Raw genomic sequence first — 18,986 nt, 5'->3', positions numbered from 1 at the left:
ACCCTGCAGCCTGTCTGACCTGTAAGGACATAAAAGACACCGACAAGCACATGCAGGATGTGACAGCAAATACTAACAAAAAGGACTTGTAAGTCACATCAGTCACTACCGACGCGTTCATGTAACGTGGAGTAAATGTGGCCTCCAGACCCCGTTTGTGTTAAGATGGTGAAGAAGCAGAGGAAGCATCTGAGCGAAGGAGGGAGGCTATGAGGAGGGACTGCTCCTGCCCCCTCTATTTCATCCTCCTTTATAAGCTACACTGCCTCCCCTGGCCTGATGAATATTTGATGGGCATTTGCTGCTTCATCTGCATGCTTTACAACTTGGATCCATGCAACCGCATCGGCAGCAGAGACTGCTGTAGCAGGCGTTCTTTCACCCACGCGCTCCCTTCGCTCAGAGGTTTCTTTAGATTTCCTCAGAACACACGAGTGGAGAGAAAATGGTTCGTTCTTTTTTTTTTTCTCCAGCTTTGCTCCTGCAGCCATGCAGTCAGCAGAAAAGGACAATTTGGAAAGTGGGAAAGTTAGCAGGGATCAATGGGCGGTCTACCAGAGAATTTTTTATGATTTATATGTGAATGAAAATCAATCACCAAATGCTCACTTGAGAGACACCTGAAAAGACATCATGATAACCCCTCACAAGCGTGGAATACTGAGTGCCTGATGCTGGAAGACAGACAAATCACTGAGAGTTGAAGATATCTTCAGTCTCTTAAAGACAAGGCAGGCAGGCAAGGACCGCGTGATACCATACATGTCACAATACATACATGCTACTCTACATGATTTACAGAAAACTCCAGAATAGCCCTGTCCAATGGTATTTCACAAGACGTTGCAAGGACACCTCAAAAGACAAATGAAGTCCCAACTATTTCATTCAGAAGTTTAATTCCAATTTATTTGAATGGTATTTGCCCCACTGCACAGTTGTAAAACATTACTCAACACACTTAATGTTGCTGTCGAAAGATCATTTTGAAAAAGATTACAAACTGTGTTTGTGCTGAGTAACTGTGCTGTAATCCTGAAGAGCTTCACTCCTCGTCCTGGCTGGATCAAATACCTGGAGACATCCCGCTCCCTCTGTGCTGACATCCATCCATTCTCATCCATGAGCCGCAAGTCTGAGAATCTTCACACGCTATTGAAGTGTGAACAGACAAGTGTGACATCAGCGGTGGAGAAGCGCCTCCAGCAACTATGGACAACGACTTAGTATCACAGTGTATGAATTCATTCATTCACCATCACATGCGTGCGCAGGGAGAAGCACGTAGTTTATCGTCTGTCTGGAGGACAGACACACTTAAAGGTCTTTGCTGCTCTCTACAGGATTTTACGGGCATGTGTCAGTGTCAATCAGATTCCCTCAGCGGAGTTCGCAGATGACGGCAGCCCCAATTTTAGTAAAAAGTCTGGCTGTATTATATCACATCAAAGTGTAGAAGCTAATAAAATTGACTATTGAAAAAAAAAGCCATCTGATGACACTAGCACGTCATTGGAGGGCTTGTTTTTACTCATTTCCAACTTTGAGGGAGAGACGACGTGAGTCTGAAGTGCATAAAAAATGATTTTAATTTTATTTTAAATCAAATAAAGCTGGGCTAGCTTACGTTTCATCACACAGGTTCCTTCAGCCCCGGGTTTCACTCCCGCCGCTAAACTGTGGCAGAAACGGCTCAGCTAAATCTAAAATATCCCACACAACAACGGTAACCTGAACGCGACCTTTCATGACGACAGAGGAAGTGATTGTATCAGCTAAGCTAACAGTTCCCTCTGAAATCTGAACAGCTGGTAAGTTCTATAATGGTCCATAAGCTGGTGTGTATAAAACCTGGTGTTTTTCAGCCCGTGTGTACCCCGTGGAAGCGCCTGTCATGGTCGGTGTGGTGGTGTGTCAGCCCCACAGGCAGCTGAATGGACGCCTGCCGTTAGCTGCCCGGCTAACTTTAGCTGCTAACTTTAGCTTTGTTGGACATGATTTGGCGTTACTTGACGATTTGTTTAACTAGCAGAGACGGGGAAACAAACTACAGGGCTGAGCGCCTGCATGCTGTTGTTTTTCCCACTGAATTCCAGTTTCTTTGGCTGGATGTGAACGATAAATGAACTTAGCCGACGTTGGTCGGTTGAGGCGAGCGCGTACGGGGCGACATTGTCCACTGTACTTTGCGATCCTCGGCAAGGTGTGTCGATGTAAGCCAGCATCTACTGCACTGTCATGTAACCATTTTGGAGGGTTTCTTTCTAAAATGACGTCAAGTCATTGCGTAAATTGCGTGATGCGTTGTTGCAAGGTGCCTCCGAAGCATCAAAGGTCAGTTTTCGAGGGCAGGTAAGTTATTATTATTATTATTATTATTATTATTGGAAACGATCAGAATCAGGAGCTCAGTAACATAAGAATCAGAACGAGAACCTGACACCTGCTCTGACACTTTGCTCCCACAGCAAACTGAGTAAAAGTCATTGTCAGGGATTCTTGTTTAAGAGAATTGCTACGTCATACAAAAGCTAACACTGATTTTACAGTTCGGTTTTGGTGCCGGAGGCCAGAAAAAGCACATTTAAGGAGATTCAGATACTCACTGAGGGGCGGAGCCAAGTGTAGACTGAGGAAGCTTTGTGAGTGAATGTCAGAGATGACATCCAGACCACATCCACATTACTAACAACCAACCACACGACCTGTTCTAACCAGGGTTGTCAGTTTAGTTACTGACATTTCAAGCGCTGTTTGATTATTCATTTTTGAGGTGGCTGCACGGTGGTGCAGTGGTCAGCACTGTCGCCTCACAGCAAGAAGGTTCTGGGTTTGAGTCCTGGCTCGGGCACGGGGTCTTTCTGGATGAGTCTCCATGTTCTCCCTGTTCCTGCTGGGTTCTCTCTGGTACTCCAGCTTCCTCCACAGTCCAAAGACATCAAGAGGGGACCAGGTTAATCCAGACTCTAAATTGACCGTAGGTGTGAATGTGAGTGTGAATGGTTGTTGGTTGTTCGTCTCTCTATGTTGGTCCTGTGATGGACTGGCGACCTGTCCAGGGTGAACCCCGCCTCTCGCCCGTAGATGCTGGGATAGGCTCCAGCCCCCCACGAAACTTACTAGTAAGGAATAAGCGGAAGACGATGGATGGATGGATTTTTGAGGTGTTACACTTGCAGGGTTAAGTTGTATTTTCTGTCCTCAGAGACTTCATCATCAAGGATTTGGATATGGATTCTCCTCAGCAACCTAAGAAAGTAAACTCTAAAAAAGATGCAAAGGGATGCCAGAATCAGTCCAGCGCTCCTCTCCAGAAAGATGCCTACGCCCGGCTGCTCAGCCAGCACCGCAGCAGCAAGTTCAGCATGTATCTAGAACAATATGCAAAAGAGTCATCATTTCAGAGGGAAGGGAACGGGCCAAGCACGCTGCTGAAGGCTCAGAGCGACAGGCTGAACATACCGCAGCGAGAAAGGGATCTAGTGTCAAATGATTTCTCTGATTCAAGTGACTTTTCTCCCTCTTCCATGAAAAGTAAAGGAGAGGAGAGCACATTGTCTCTGTACATGGAGAAACTCAGCACTCGTGAGGCTCAGCAGGACTGTGACAGGAAGCAGGGCGTGTCTGTGAGGCAGCGACAGGGACAGAGGAGGGACACCGCCACCAGCCAGGACGGCGACATTGAGTCAGGAGAGGAGCTTGCTAATTTAGCACAGAACAATGACTCAAAGAAACACCAGAAGCAGCTGAAGAAAAATAAAGATGCAAACAGAGACGTCGCCTCAAAGGAAATGGACTTGTTTGTTGGACCTGGCCAAAAGCCTGCCAGTGCAAGTAGACAGGAACAAGATAAAAATAAGAAGACGAAGAAAAAGAGTCTCTCGAAGCATCCAGAGGAGGAGATGGGAAGGGAGGCGGTGTTAAAATCTGGGACGGACATGCAGATGTCAAGACCCAAGTCTCCTCACAGTAAAGACAAACACCCCAAAGGTGATTTGTAGTTTTCCACTCTCATGACTGTCCACCAATGTATTCATCATTTAAATGCTTTTTTTATACATGTGCACGGTCACATGACTGATTTTGTTCATTTGTTTTCAGCTTCCAGTGTTGGTTCTCCCGCTAACAAGAGTAAGAGCAAAGGAGGCCGAGGATCAAAGAAACAGGTCTTTGAGTCCTACATGACCTCTGAGGAGGTCTCCCATGGCCTCAAACGAGGAGAACTGATCCAGGTACTGAGCTACAGGTCTGAGCCGGGCGAAGAGCCCAGAGCAAACCTCAGCTGCCCCCCCCCCCCCGTAGCCTGATCCTCTCCCCGCCGTGTGCGTTCATTTGTTGTGGTACTGGGCTTGTACATGGTAATTTAACTAGACAATCACTGACGTACACACCACCAACATAGAAGCCTGCATGGGGAGCAATGAAGTTTCTCAATATAAACGTTGACATATGACTCCTGCTGAGCTGTTCAGTCCTATTAAACCCACTAAAGTCAGTTGGTAATCCAGCTTTGATGACGTGTGATGTTGAGTTCTGAAGCAGCAGCCTGGTACAGTCAGCAGCGGCCGAGCAGTGGGGGTCCCTTACGACGAAATTCTGCTTGTTTTCTTTTCAGGGACAGTTGAGAATCAACCCCAAGAAATACCACGAGGCCTTCATCCCGTCTCCAGTAAGTCGCTGTAGCCTACTCTCAGGCAGCCCCCCCCCATGTTAGCTGCCTCATGAACTCTCCATCTTGAAACCACAGTATCTCTTTTGTGTTTACAGGACGACAGGCGTGATATATTCCTGGACGGGATTGTAGCTCGCAACAGAGCGCTGAATGGAGACATAGTGGTGGTGCAGGTTCTGCCTCGGGAGCAGTGGAAGGTGAAGTGATAGGGCTGCACCGAGGTGTTCTGATGCCGTCTGGCGTGGAATATGGAAAATATGTACTTTGTAGAACATTGGGTAAACGGCAGTATTACAGCTCTTCTTCCCTCAGTTGAGAATTAGAAGCAACATTCTGCTTATGAAAGCCAAAGTCCAGCAAACTCAGCGTAGACCAGCTCACAGGAGCAGTGCCGTCTGATGTCTGTGTGACATCACAGGTGTGCGGCCACCCTTCTTTCGACAGTCAGGCATAATAATTTCAAGCCTTGTGTCCTTCAACCTGAAGTCAGAAGCTTTCAGATGACATGTTTTTGTAGAAGGCACTTTTTTCCCCAGGACACTAAAACGCACCACTGGAGGACTCGTGAGTTTCCAATTGCACGAGCCCGTTACTTTCAAACCATTTTACCCCGAGACAGCTGACATCCCAGGCATGACTAAGGCCTAAGTCCAAGTCTAGCCTGTACACTTTAAGGGTTAATAACTGAAACTTTAATAGCCGAGTCACTCGCAAAGTCAGCTCAAGAGTGTGAGTGAGGATGAGCCGTGCAGGTGCAGCGAGGGACCGGCCTGACAATGTAGAGATGATTTCATGTAGATGCGCGTTTGTAGACGTTATTGGAACTTCTTATGTGCAGATTTGCCCTACTAGACGTCTACAAGTGTGTTCGGCCGTGTGCAACTGTGCCAATGATGATGACAATTCTGGTTGGATGTTCATTAGTTTGGATGTACAATATTTTAGTTGTGTGTTTACATAGATTTGTTTCACTAGTCCAGCCTAGTGGTCCACACATGCAGACTACCGGTCCAGCCTAGTGGTCCACACATGCAGACTACCGGTCTGCATGTGTGGACCACTGTGTGAGTGTAGCTCACCACAATATACGCATCTGTGCCTGTGAATTTATTTTTCATCTACAGTTCTTGCCACTGTTAGTTGATTCTTGTAAATATTCTTAATGAATATTTCCCGCCAATTGCCCGTGTTGTCTGCTACAGAAGTCGCACAAATTGTAGACGCGAAATTTGGTGTGATTCAAGATGGCTGCGCCCATGGGATCCATAATGTAAAAACGTGCATCAACCTCTCAGTCTGGCTGTAGAACATCTGAATTCACTGCTTGCTGCCAGGACGAGCGTGATGGAGCCCCGTCTAGGATGATGGATGTTGCTCTGTCTGTGTAGGTGCTGAGGTCTGACACTGACTGTGAGGGCTGCAGCGAGCCAGAGACCCAGCGTGACAACCAGGGCCCACTGGCACAGAGGAATCCAGAACCAAGACCTGATGTTGTTGTGGAAGATCAGTGCAGTGACCAGGATGACCTCACTGTCAAACTTCAGAATATGACCCTCACTCACGCAGGTACTGTGATGGAGGAATGTTCCAGAAGCCATTGCTGTTGATACAGACTGTGTTTGGGAGTAATTCACTGTTTATTCATTTGGTGGCACCAGGTGAACCTACCTCAAACCCCTCAACACCGCGGCCCAATGGAGAAGTCCTCCAGATGACTGCCAAAGTGAGCTTCCCTTTGACCCGCATCCAGTTTGTCATTCTTTTTTTAATCTTTTAACCATACAGTAGCACACCTGCAGGGTTTTCCTGGGTGAAGCCACAGCTGGGTCATGAGCAGATGCGGGCTTGTTAAGTTTCAAAGTATCTCTGCATCGTCTGCCAGGTGGTCTACATCGTTGAGAGGAAACACTCCAGAGCTGTGACAGGCTTCCTGAAGTTTCTACCAGAGAAGCCCTTTGCCATGTTCTCCCCTGTGGACCATCGCGTGCCACGGATTAACATTCCCCTAACTGACTGTCCTGAAGACTTTCGTTCCCGCCCATGTGACTACACCAGCACCTTGTTCATCTGCCGTATAACCGACTGGGCAGCCGACAGCAACTTTGCAGAAGGGTGAGTCTTGCAGGCTATCTGGACATGATCCTGGAAGGTGTTTAAGCAGCACTCCAGTTGTCACGTGGATTGGACAACAGTTTCTCATTGTTCCACCAGGCAACTGGCTAAGACTCTGGGTCAAGCTGGGGAGATCGAGCCAGAGACAGAGGGCATCCTGACCGAGTACGACATTGATTTTTCTGAGTTCTCAGATGAAGTCTTTGACTGTTTACCCAAGAATCTACCTTGGAGCATCCCTGCTGAGGAGATGAGCAAGAGGAGAGACCTGAGGTGGGCTCTTGGTTCCCCCAACAACCCTGGGGTTTGCTTCATCTGTATGACGTGTTTAGACCTGGCTTTAGCACAAGTCTTGTGGGATCTGATCATAGGTGCCTGTACTTAAAGATGTGAACTTGCAATCAGCTCATCCTGGAGGTGTGTGAACACCAGTTCTGAACAGGACCTCTGATGGCTAACAATAAAGAGTGACTGGAACTCACAGAAGTCACAGTTCTGTCTATTAACTGTCTGATTGTTTCAGGTGCTGTAATCAGCGTTGGTAAGGAAGAGTGCAGTACGGAGACCTTTTCAGGTCATATATGTATGGGACTGACAAAGCACTGTTATCCTGTTTAGGAGGGAGTGTATCTTCACGATCGACCCTTCTACCGCGAGAGATCTGGACGATGCCCTGTCCTGTAAACTGCTTCCAGACGGTAAGTCGCTTACATGCTGAAGATGTTGGCATCCCACGCCAGGTGACTGATATCCAGGATCCTGTTGTTGACGGGATGCATTTATTTGGGGATGGAAGGTTTCTAGTCTCCATTTTTTTTTATCTGTAATCCAGGTAACTTTGAAGTGGGAGTCCATATCGCTGATGTCAGTTATTTTGTGGAGGAGGGCAACGCTCTGGATGCTGTTGCCAGCCAACGAGCCACGAGTGTGTACCTCGTTCAGAAAGTGAGTGCTGCCTGACACATAACTCTCAATAACTAAATGGCACCTCACCCCAGCCACTACATGACACTCAGCTTTTAATTAAAACAGGGCTTTTGCTTGACCAAATGTGTTGCACATTGTTGTAGACGAGGGATCATTTCTGTAGTTGCTGACACCCCCATTCCTAAGCTGTTCTTGTGGTCTGACGCTGTCCAGGTGATCCCCATGTTGCCGCGGCTGCTTTGTGAGGAGCTCTGCAGTCTGAATCCTCTCGTCGACAGACTCACTTTCTCTGTCATTTGGAAAATCACACCCGAGGGAAAGGTACGCACATCCATCGAGCAGAGCCCCTGTCAAACAATTAGAAACATAACTTGCTGACATCCATACACCTACACTGTGTAGCAGATATATATTTGGATGTCAAAACTTGCTGTCACTTTAAAGTAGGCCTTATTCTAAGCCCGGTCTGAGTGGACACCCGTCCTGAGACTGTGTAAGCCCTGCGTCTCTCCCCCGGGAGATGAGGTGGTTGAGCATTCGTCTAATCTGTTTTCTTAGTGATTTTATTTAATGCTTTTGAACGGACTGGGGGGCCTGCACTTGAAGTCACCGGGTGTTTACAGCAGCGTCTGCCACAGGCATGAGGCACACGCTGTCTTCGTTGGTCTTCAGCCATGTTTTTCTGAGGTCGGTTTAAGCCGTATTAATTCCAGAGGTCTATAAATTTGTTTGTTTGTTTTTTCTTCAGTGAGATAAAATGGATGTGGAGTTTTAAATTCTCTCCCAAAGCCGATAAAATAAAAGATCCAGCCATTTAATTCCTATGTTCTTCTTCATCTTCATCTTCATCTGCCCCCCCCCCCCAGATTCTGAGCGAATGGTTTGGCCGCTCAGTGATCCGCTCCTGTGTGAAGTTGGCGTACGACCACGCTCAGAGCATGATTGAGGCTCCTGAGAAGATGTTCCCTGCTGAAGAACTGCCCCCCATAGACCCCGAGCACCCCATTGATGAGATCCACCAGGCTGTGCTGAACCTACACTCCATCGCCAAGAACCTCAGAGCTCAGCGTTTCTCTGGAGGAGCTCTCAGACTAGACCAGGTCCGTCCTGTAACCTATCATAGGTCATCGTCAAGTCACGCGCGCTGGGTGGTGAGAGTGTTTGAGAGGGAACTCCTCACCTTTGACCCAAGGAACAATAACAACTAAATAGCATCCGAGAAGATTTAGCAGACCAAATGATCAGTTTAGACCCGATTGTTCCACTTCTAGATGCACTTCACCAACGTGAGCACTTGTCAGTGTCAGCACGTCCTTATCTGGTCCATGACGCTCCATTCCATGATTTCACTGCTCCTTTGCACTCAGATCTCTCACCACTTACACAGGAGTGCTGCTGATGCTAAGCTGTTAATCATACACAGTCACCGCGTTGCTAAGCTCAAAGTCAAAGCTCGGCATTCAACTATTAAATCTTTTTCCTGGCCTGCTGCTCATAGCCTTTGTGTTTCGTTGCACACTTTTCATCGTGACTGACAGCATCCCCGCTCGTGGGCTCACTGACTGTTAAGAAGCACCAATGTTAGCATTGACGGCAGAGTCAAATTTGTGTGTGCTTCACTTGATGAAGCAACAATCATAGATTGGAAAACAAGGGACTTAATTCATGGTGCATTCAAATGCACCACGTAAACTCTATGATTTACACCTAAATGGACAGGCAGGAGGTTACATTTTCTTCCCTGTTGTTGAAATATATCCATCCGTCAGCACTTTGCTCTGTTTTCACATCAGCACATTTTATCGTGGTGCAGAAATTCAAGCCTTCAAAATTACAAAAGAAAGTTTGAATGAAATTGTTGGCTCTGAACACTCTTGTCTCTGGGGAGCTTTGGGAATATTAATTTTCCTCTTCTGTGTGCCGACCACGCCCTTATGCTTTTGAGCAAGTTTGAGAGATTGATTGTTTATGAGGGTGTTGAACTTCCGCAGCTTGAGATCAGCGAAGTCTGGGAATTTTCCTGGTCTTGTAACAACTGAGATGTTGAGATGGTCTCCTGCTTTAATAATACAGAACATGAACTTACTACCTTTCCACCTTTGGCAGTATTGTTGTCCTCTTGGTATGTAGCTACGATGTCCAAATGTATTTGAACCAGAAAAGAATAAAAGCAGAATGATTCCCTCAGCGTCCCCACTTGAACCCCTGGGATGGGTTTCTGAGATACTGGCTTGAGCTGCTTCATCTTTTGCCATTTCTATTGCCACTAATGTACATTTGATGTTTTGTTCCAGCTGAAATTGTCTTTCACCCTGGACAAAGAGACCATGATGCCTCAAGGCTGCTACATTTACCAGTACAAAGATAGTAACAAGTAAGTGATAAACTGTCTGTGTCCCCCCCACAGTGAGTGTTCATTCTCTGCGACGGATGGAAAACGTGTTTGTCTGAATCCTGCTTGAATGTCCTCTCTCCTGTACACTTTGTTCTCTAGGTTGATTGAGGAGTTCATGCTGCTGGCTAACATCGCCACGGCCCACCACATTTACCGCCACTTTCCTGAGCTGGCGTTACTCAGACGCCACCCTCCACCCAAGGCCAAGATGGTGGATGAGCTGCAGGAGCTGTGTGACCAGCTGGGCGTTGACATCGACCTGTCCTCTGCTGGAGCATTGCATGTTGGTACTCATCAAACAGTTTTATCCCCAAGCAGACATCCTCTGACTAGCATAGCTCCAGTTAGCTCCTCCAGAAGGAACATTTACATGAACAGTTTTTCATCACTGTTGTTGTGAATATCAGTTAGCAGCTGGCAGCCGTTCAGTCTGTGCGACGAATCAAAGCGATGTAAAAGAAGACAAACTTGTGGAACTTGTTGATAATGATTTAATGTTTGTTTGTGTCCAAACCTGCAGAAGAGTCTCAGTACCGCTCTTGGTAATGATGAATATTCCCTCGCCAGGAAAGAGGTCCTCACCCACATGTGCTCCCGACCCATGCAGGTTAGCGCTCCGCAGCCGTGATCCTCACAGCTCAGTGTGGCACGTTCATTCTCTCCTGCATAAATTGAAAAATCAAAGGTCTAGAAAAGAGGAAAATGTGAAACTTGCTGTTGATAAATGTAACTTTTACCTCAATAGTTACCATGGAAATGTTGACTAGAGGGACTTATTTATTTATATGCAACCTCTACCTGTGGGATTAGCTTCTGTGCTAATCTGTGATATCGGTTTGTCCTAGATGGCGCTGTACTTCTGTACAGGCGTGCTTAAGGATCAGCAGTTTTTCAAGCACTACGCACTCAACGTTCCCCTCTACACACACTTCACATCACCCATCAGACGCTATGCTGACATCATCGTGCACCGGCTGCTGGCGTGGTCACTGAGTACGTTCCTGTGCTGCATGAGCATTTACTTAGACAAACACCAGAATGTCTGTGTTTGAGTTTGGGTGCTGCTTTCAGTCCAGAAAAACAACCCTCTTTTGATTTGAATTGTTCGACTGAGCGACTGATTTGCCTTCACACGCTCTCTGTCGGTTTCTCTGTCCTGTGAATCTTCTCATGCAGGCTGTGGGTCTAAGTTAGGGCTGTCAACAGAAGAAGTCCAGAAACAGGCGTCGCACTGTAACGATAAGAAGACGGTGTCCAAACGAGCGCAGGAGCTCAGCACGGAGCTCTTCTTCGGAGTCTTTGTGAAGGTGAGCAACCAATAGTCTCTGATATTTGTCTCATGTCCAAATGATGGACACCAGCGGGTATTTAAAACTGAACTCAAAATAAAAAAAACACATAACCATATTGTAAAATGTGAGGTTTTCACCGTGCAACAGTGACGCAGTGACCAAGAATTGATCAATGCACGTGTGCCTGAGACCGGGGTTCATGAAAAACCAGGGCAGTCTTGAAGAACCAGGGCAGTCATGAAGAACCAGGGCAGTCTTGAAGAACCAGGGCAGTCATGAAGAACCAGGGCAGTCTTGAAGAACCAGGGCAGTCTTGAAGAACCAGGGCAGTCTTGAAGAACCAGGGCAGTCATGAAGAACCAGGGCAGTCTTGAAGAACCAGGGCAGTCTTGAAGAACCAGGGCAGTCTTGAAGAACCAGGGCAGTCTTGAAGAACCAGGGCAGTCTTGAAGAACCAGGGCAGTCTTGAAGAACCAGGGCAGTCATGAAGAACCAGGGCAGTCATGAAGAACCAGGGCAGTCATGAAGAACCAGGGCAGTCTTGAAGAATCAGGCCAGTCATGAAGAACCAGGGCAGTCTTGAAGAATCAGGCCAGTCATGAAGAACCAGGGCAGTCATGGAATTTGAAAAAGGGAATTCCCAGGCTTAGAAAAGAGCGTGAAAAATCAATAAAGCTTGATGCTTTCTGGAGTTCTGGATATTTGTTCCTAAAATAACCCGTGGAAGGGTTTATGTGTGTTGGCCAAGATCACCTGAGGACAGTGTGCTTTTACTGCAATACATGCTTTAACAAGTGCAGTTTCCTCATAGGTGTGATGGAGTCATGGAAACGCCTTGGTTCAAATGTGGATGAGTGTAATGAATCAAATACCAACCCAGGAAGTTTCTAGTGTGACATCTGTGTCCGCGGATGGAAGGTAGTAGGGTTCTGTCACGTGGTGGAACAGCTCTGCCTCACAGCTTGTTTGGATGAAACGCTCTTCACCCAGCGCAAGAAGAAAATACTTCCATAGAACGTCAGATGACACCTTTTAGGTGACATGCAGTCCGCCATGAAAGCACAAGAGTGCCAAGTCTGGTAGCCTGACTCCGCTGTCAGCAGGTGTCTTCCCTCCCTGGCTCGTCCGCAGCGCAGCACATCCCCTGATGGAGCAGCGAGCTACGAGTCCAGCAGCAAGCGGCCAATCGTGGTGCTGCAGCGACCACAATGAGAGCAACATATGGAGGGAGAGCATGAGGGCAGGTGCTGGTAATTGTTGGTCGTCAGGTGGATGTCGTGGTTGAATTCGACCTGTTTTCTCCTGAATTTGATTTGGGCCAATTCAAAGATGATCAACAACAAGCTGTACTGACTGGAATGAAACATTTTAATCCTGATGATGATCTGTTTAGCTTTCCCACCAAACAGGTTTTTAAAAGCTAACCTTCAAAGTGGAGCAACTTTCTCTTCCTGTCCTGGTGTTGTGCGGCTGAATTATTGTCCTGGAGTGTGGAGGTGGAGTAGCTCGTGTGTGGCTGTAACGAGCTCCTCCAACACTCGGCGTGCAGCAGGGTTCTTACGTCCAGATCTGTGCTCAACAGGACTGCGGCCCCCTGGACTCTGAAGCCATGGTGATGGGGGTGCTGGATCAGTCCTTCGATGTGCTGGTCCTCCGCTATGGAGTACAGAAACGCATCTACTGCAAGGTAGGCACCAATGGCCTCCAGTTCCCTGAGCTGTCACACAATCGTGGAGCCTGCCTGTGTAACTCCACAGTCACGTATTCTAGCCTGTGGTGTTGAACGTAGTGCAGCGCTCTGGTAGTCATAAAGGCCTCATTGACAGGCGATATCAAAGGACTCTAATGCACCTTCACACTCAAACACGCTGGAAATCCCCCGAAATCAAGAGAGAGGAGAGGCTAAGTCACAGGCAGCCTGTCAGCCGCTACACCACCGCCACTAAAGGGCTCACCTCAAAACGCCAAACGACCAGAAGGGTCTTCCAACGCGCAGTCTGCGATGTAGTGAGGCCTGCAGGCCTCTGAACACCACGATGATGTCAGTCGCAGCAGTAGTTTGTGTGGGCGAGTGACGTTTGTATTCCTCACCTGAAGGGTAGGAATGGTGGACGACCCGACAAGTCGTTTCCGTCATCGCACCATCCTCCTCCCACCAAACATCCATTGCGCCACTGTGTGAGTGAGTGAGTGTGAGTGTGTGAGAGAGACCTACATTCCCGGATGGTGTTCAGACTCATGAGCCGACAGAGAATGTGCATCGTTTTTAGTTTTGGAGGAAACCAGGGTGGCTGCTGCCTTGCTCGGCGGTTGAGTTTGAAAGCTCTTGTTTTCACCTTCAGTCTGTGGCAGACCTGGCCTCCTTCCACCATCGCAAGGTGGGCAAGAAATCAGAACTGACTCTGGTCTGGATACCAGAGGACCTGGAGGAGGCGCCGGTAGAGCAGGTGAGCCCTGAACCTCTGTAATCTTATCACATGGAATGTCTCTGCCATTTTAGGAGATTTAACAACATGGGAGTGAAATTACGAGATTACTAACTACTAGTCACACCAGCTGGATGTGGTACAGGTGATGATGAGGATGAAGGTCTCTGACGGTCTTCATCATCTTTCCTCTCCAGGTCATTTCCATCTTCACGCTGGTGGAGGTGCAGCTCAAAGCCGACAACGCACCCATGAAGTACAGCGCCGTGCTGAGGAGGCCCGGCGGGAGAGCTTCCTAAACGCTCCCGTTTACAAAGACGCATTTGCAGCTCGTGTTTGCCGACCACAGGACCGATGTGCCACTTGGCTTGTAGTTGAGAAGAAAACGGTGAACACACTGGAGTTGGACTGCGGCGCCACAGAGTTTCCATCTGGTGTGCGACTTCACCTTCATGTTCGAGTGTTGGTAACAGAGCAGTGACTTCCTTAAAAGCAACAATAACACGACACGACTAAACAACCGTAACCGTCTGAAACACGCATTATTTCTGCTGAGTGGACTAAACATGTCCACTGCTATTAAATGTATTCTGTGTGCGTTCAGTGGAATTTGGCCCGGTCAGACCAGAAGTTTTATGTTGTTAATTTATTGGCCCTAATGAGGTCACTTTTGGTGGGTGAATCAATTGTACAGTCTAATGTGTTAAAAAGCAATGTTTTTGTCAGTTTCCTGTGACAGGCTGATAGATTCTGGATCAGGAGACCTGAATTGTGTCTGCAAGGTTGTACCACTTGATTATACTTTGTTTAATATTTGATGGGGTTGCAGTGAAGCTGCGGGGGGGCCAGCAGTAAAATTGTAGCGATTTCAAATGCTTTTACTACATCAGATTCACAGAGGAGGTAGCAGAGCTCCGCCGCACGCCAACCTCGACCTTTTAGATTGTGGTGATGTACTCATTGAGTTTGCAGGAATTATTCTCTGTGCCATCTTGTGACGTCGGGCTCACCAGGCTTGATTCAAATTCATGACAGGAAGCTTGAATCCGTGAGCGTCGGCGCGTGTTTCCTGTGTTGCTTGTGCGCGTCAGGCCAAAGCAGGGTTCTTTATCAGCCTTGGTGTTTTTAATGCAGGATATAGGAATGACTTGAATGTAAACGGCTGCTGGCTTGACCGCTTCATCATTTTTGCGTTGGCTCGTGTGCTCGGCGCGCTTCCAGCTCCTCTGCTTTTTATGTACAGACTTGATTTGAGCAGCACAAATGCTGTCGACCTCAGAATCGACTCGGAATTTCAGCCTTAATTTAAACGAGCGCAGCTGTACGTTTGTAAAACTCGTCTCACGCAATCGGCTGCAATGCCTTTTTGTCCTTTTCTTTTTCATGGGATATGTAAATTGTTCGAGATTTTTGACAAGCCAGCGCTATTTTTAGTTCAGTTTTCCGTGTGTGGAAGGTTGGAGACGAGCGTCCATGCGTTCTTAACAGCTGGTGTTTACCTGCCGATTTGACTTGATCCCTTTTTGTGTTGTAGAGGAAAGAAAATGCAGTTACCTGTGAATGAGGTTAACTCAAAAGAAAATCTAAGTGGGACTTGTAGAATTCTTTTGCTGCTGCCTTGTCACAGGGGACGTTTATTTTTGGTCAGTATTCAAAGTGCTCTTAGCGCACGGAGCAATAGAACCTGTCATTGTCTCAATAAATCGACGTTGTTGCTGTGTTGTTGTGTTGTTTCTCCTGAATGTGCTGATGAAGGTGGGCCGGCGCCCTGCGGGGGCCCATATCCTTACAAGCCAGTTCATCTGTGAGTGGAGCCAATAACAGGTGGTGTTTACCACCAGGGAGTGGCTTGTTATCGCAGATAAACTGATGCCACCAGCAGCAGTCAGTATACTGTAGTCCAGGGTTGGCCGACTCCACCAACAGAAACTCTAGCCATTGTATCGTCTCCACCCTCTCACGCTGATGTCTCCTCAGTGTCTGTTTTTATCTCGAGGGCCGAGTCCAATAATCTGTATCGGACGCAGGAATGATCCCAGACTAGAGCTGATAATCATGAGGCAGCCAGCACATGCACGCATGCACTGGCTCTCAGTGTAAAGACCTGCTGCTCTTCTAAACAGAAAATCAGGAGAAGAGCTCGGGACGTCCGTCTCCGTCTCGTTCTTCTGTCCTGCTCGGCGGACAAATCGACCAAAACAAATGAAGCACGTGTTCATTTTATAAGTAAAATTTTAGTCTGTGACTTCATGATGAACGTTTCAAGACGGCAGAAGTGATTTAGTGTTGCTTATGTACGTTTGTATGCTTCTACTCAGGCTGTTAGTTTAATCAGGGTCATCAGCCTTTCATTAGAGAGGTAATGAGCATAATTCATGGCACATCATAAAGGTATTAGTGCAGTTATCAACATCTGCCTGTTTTGAAATATTTCAAATGCCTGTTGGGTCCAAACTTGATGCATGCAGTTAATTTGGATGAATGAATTAAAGACCAAACCCATCGTCCTTTATATTCTTCTTTGAAAGGATTGACAGCCCCGTTTAAGTGAAAATGACTGCAATAAACCAAGAAGCAGCTTCTGAGCTGGGTTAGTGAACGCCTGCTGCCACCAGCTCCCAGTCACGCTTGCATAAATCAGCACAGTTTCATTCCTCATTTACGATCCTTGCTTTGTGATAAGCAGAACAGAAAGTTGATGTTTGCATCACGTCCTCCTGCTGCGGGGACCTTTTGCCATGGCCACGCCTGGCGCCACCGCGATCTTTTACCCAGTGGCACCAAGAGCTTTTGTTTTGGTTCTCTGGACTAGCTGGTGCGCAGGTGCCCCGCCCGGGATGAGTGTTTTTATCAGCGTGCTGAATAAGCAGCAGTGACCCTGGCCTCCAGGTGTGATCCCTGACACTCACTGAAGCAGCACAGCAAGGTTTTACTGAACTGCAGAAACTCTCAGCAGTAGCAGTTCCACTGACGTGCGCCTTCACACCCTGATTCGAACCTGAGCTGTGAACACAGACGAGCTGCTGTGGAGTCACCAGGCCGGCTGCTGCCTCCGTGATCGCTATCATGATTATCATTAAGTCAAGTAAGTTTTATTCATATAGCACCAAATATAAACCAAAGTTCTGTCCTGACTCTGTCCAAGTAGAGCAGGTCCAGCACCTCCCTCCTTCAATGAACCACCACCCAACAATTCTCCATCAGCAAGCACATCCTGCAACAGCAGCCACCAGAACCTTCCTTTACCAGCAGGAAGGTGGAGCAGATCCAGGATCAGTGGGGACGGAGAGAGAGCAGGAGAGCAGGACAGAGACAAAGACAGAGAATGGAGGAAGACAGAGAGACAGAAGGAGAGAGAGGGACAGAGATAAAGAGGGAGAGAAAGGAGGAGAGACTGATGGACAGAGACTAAGAGAGAATGGAGGAAGACAGAGACAGAAGGAGAGAGAGGGACAGAGATAAAGAGAGAAAGGAGGAGAGACTGATGGACAGAGACTAAGAGAGAATGGAGGAAGACAGACAGGAGGAAAGAGGGACAGAGATAAAGAGAGAGAGAAAGGCGGAGAGACTGATGGACAGAGACAAAGACAGAGACACAGGAGGAAAGAGGGACAGAGATAAAGAGAGGGAGGAGGAGAGACTGATGGACAGAGACAAAGACAGAGAATGGAGGAAGACAGAGACAGAAGGAAAGAGAGGGACAGAGATAAAGAGAGAGAGAAAGGAGGAGAGACTGATGGACAGAGACAAAGACAGGGAATGGAGGAGGACAGAGAGACAGAAGGAAAGAGAGGGACAGAGATAAAGAGAGTGAAAGGGAAGAGACTGATAGACAGACAGGGACGTGAGCAGGTGGAGCTACGGGTGGCAGCTGGAGCCTCTTCAGGTCTGGAGCCTCCTCCAGCAGCACCAGGATCTAGGATGAGGGGAGAAGAAGAGGAGTTAGTCACACGTATGAGGACAGGAGGAGAAGAGAGAAGCCCAGTGCATCATGGGAGATCCCAGCAGTCTGAGCCTATAGCAGCAGATCTAAGGGCCAGCCTAAGCAGTCCTGACTATAAGCCTGATCAACAAGGAGGTCTTAAGTCTGCTCTTAAACATAGAGAGGGGGGTCTGGGTCCTGGACTGAAACTGGGAGACGGTTCCACAGGAGGGGAGCCTGATAGCTGAAGGTTCTGGCTCCATTCTACTGTTAGAACTCTAGGAACCAGCAGGAATCCTGCATCCTGGGAGTGAAGGGTTCTAGCTGGATCATAGGGGACTAGGAGCTCTGTCAGGGATGAAGGAGCCTGACTGTTGAGGACTTTGATGGTAGAAGAAGAATTTTAAATTCTGAATCTGACAGGGAGCCATGCAGAGAAGCAGTCCAGGAGAGACCTGGTCTCTGCTACCAGTTCTAGTCAACACGCAGCAGCAGCGTTCTGGACCAGCTGGAGAGTCTTTAGGGACTTATTAGTCCAGCCTGGTAGGAGGGAGGTGCAGTGATCCAGCCTGGAAGTGACAAAAGCAGGGACTAGTTTTTCTGCATCTTCTTGAGCCAGGATGTGTCTGATCTTAGCGATGTTACGTAGATGGAAGAAGGCGTCCTGGAGATTTGATGAATGTGGGAGTTAAAGGGTCCTGGTCAAAGAGAACTCCTAGGTTCCTACGGTGGTGCTGGGGGCCAGGGTGGTGCCATCCAGGGTACCTGTCTCATCAGATCAGGTGGTCCTCAGGTGTTTGGGCCCAGCACAAGAACTTCAGTTTATCAGAGTTTAATAAAGGAAATGATGGGTCATCCAAGTTTAATCTCCTTTATTATATTTGTTCTTATGAGACGCTCCTCAGCAGTTTACTCAGCAGGCTCACCATGGGAGCAGCGTGGAACTCCTCCAGTTCCCACATGATCAGTTTTATCTGCCATTCTGATCTTTACTGCAAGGACGGTCAGAGATGCCCAGCAGAGTCGCCTCTCGATTACACAGTCCAAAGTCAGCATATGAATTCCTTACAGCAGCCTGGAGCATTTATTCTAAGTCTGAGTCTAAGTTGATATTAATGAGTCAGTCTGAGCTGAACGGGACAGGAGCCGCCTGGATTAGCAGGATCATATTGTTTCCTTGAAAGGGTTACCTGTCGGATCTGTTAGTACGAACGGAGCAGGGGTCTGATCAGAGCAGAGA

The 18,986-nt window shown here is 47.7% G+C and overlaps 1 protein-coding gene across 3 annotated transcripts; it reads left to right on the top strand.

Moving 5' to 3' along the window:
- Nucleotides 1-1,705: 1,705 nt before the first annotated feature.
- Nucleotides 1,706-16,163, top strand: dis3l2 (DIS3 like 3'-5' exoribonuclease 2). 3 transcript variants are annotated; one of them, XM_086202998.1, is made up of 21 exons: nucleotides 1,706-1,811; nucleotides 3,206-3,990; nucleotides 4,102-4,232; nucleotides 4,616-4,669; nucleotides 4,768-4,869; nucleotides 6,061-6,238; nucleotides 6,331-6,395; nucleotides 6,555-6,784; nucleotides 6,884-7,057; nucleotides 7,403-7,482; nucleotides 7,617-7,729; nucleotides 7,925-8,032; nucleotides 8,578-8,811; nucleotides 10,006-10,085; nucleotides 10,206-10,389; nucleotides 10,627-10,713; nucleotides 10,952-11,099; nucleotides 11,283-11,413; nucleotides 12,981-13,085; nucleotides 13,741-13,845; nucleotides 14,022-16,163. In XM_086202998.1, the coding sequence occupies exons 2-21, from the start codon at nucleotides 3,231-3,233 to the stop codon at nucleotides 14,121-14,123; spliced, it is 3,171 nt and encodes a 1,056-aa protein (XP_086059124.1). In that variant the 5' UTR covers nucleotides 1,706-1,811; nucleotides 3,206-3,230; the 3' UTR covers nucleotides 14,124-16,163. The 3 variants fall into 3 exon arrangements, with proteins under 3 accessions (XP_086059124.1, XP_086059123.1, XP_086059125.1); XM_086202997.1 differs by lacking the exon at nucleotides 1,706-1,811 and adding an exon at nucleotides 1,867-2,352; XM_086202999.1 differs by lacking the exon at nucleotides 1,706-1,811 and adding an exon at nucleotides 2,774-3,122.
- The last annotated feature ends 2,823 nt before the right edge of the window (nucleotides 16,164-18,986 follow it).

This window comes from Aulostomus chinensis, chromosome 5 (genome assembly GCF_037954235.1).
Source record: "Aulostomus chinensis isolate RoL2024-O1b breed Wild chromosome 5, RoL_Achi_v1.0, whole genome shotgun sequence".
In the NCBI taxonomy this organism is placed as follows: Eukaryota; Metazoa; Chordata; class Actinopteri; order Syngnathiformes; family Aulostomidae; genus Aulostomus; species Aulostomus chinensis.
Note: the sequence above shows the minus strand (reverse complement) of the source record. Positions and strands in the feature narration are given on the sequence as shown.

Bases quoted from the DNA above. Each gene is read 5' to 3' on its own strand.
- dis3l2 (XM_086202997.1), top strand. From the start codon at position 2,123: ATGAACTTAGCCGACGTTGGTCGGTTGAGGCGAGCGCGTACGGGGCGA. The intron at 7,730-7,924 runs GTGAGTGCTGCC...GACGCTGTCCAG, and splicing joins GTGTGTACCTCGTTCAGAAA to GTGATCCCCATGTTGCCGCG. The intron at 10,086-10,205 runs GTAAGTGATAAA...TTTGTTCTCTAG, and splicing joins CAGTACAAAGATAGTAACAA to GTTGATTGAGGAGTTCATGC.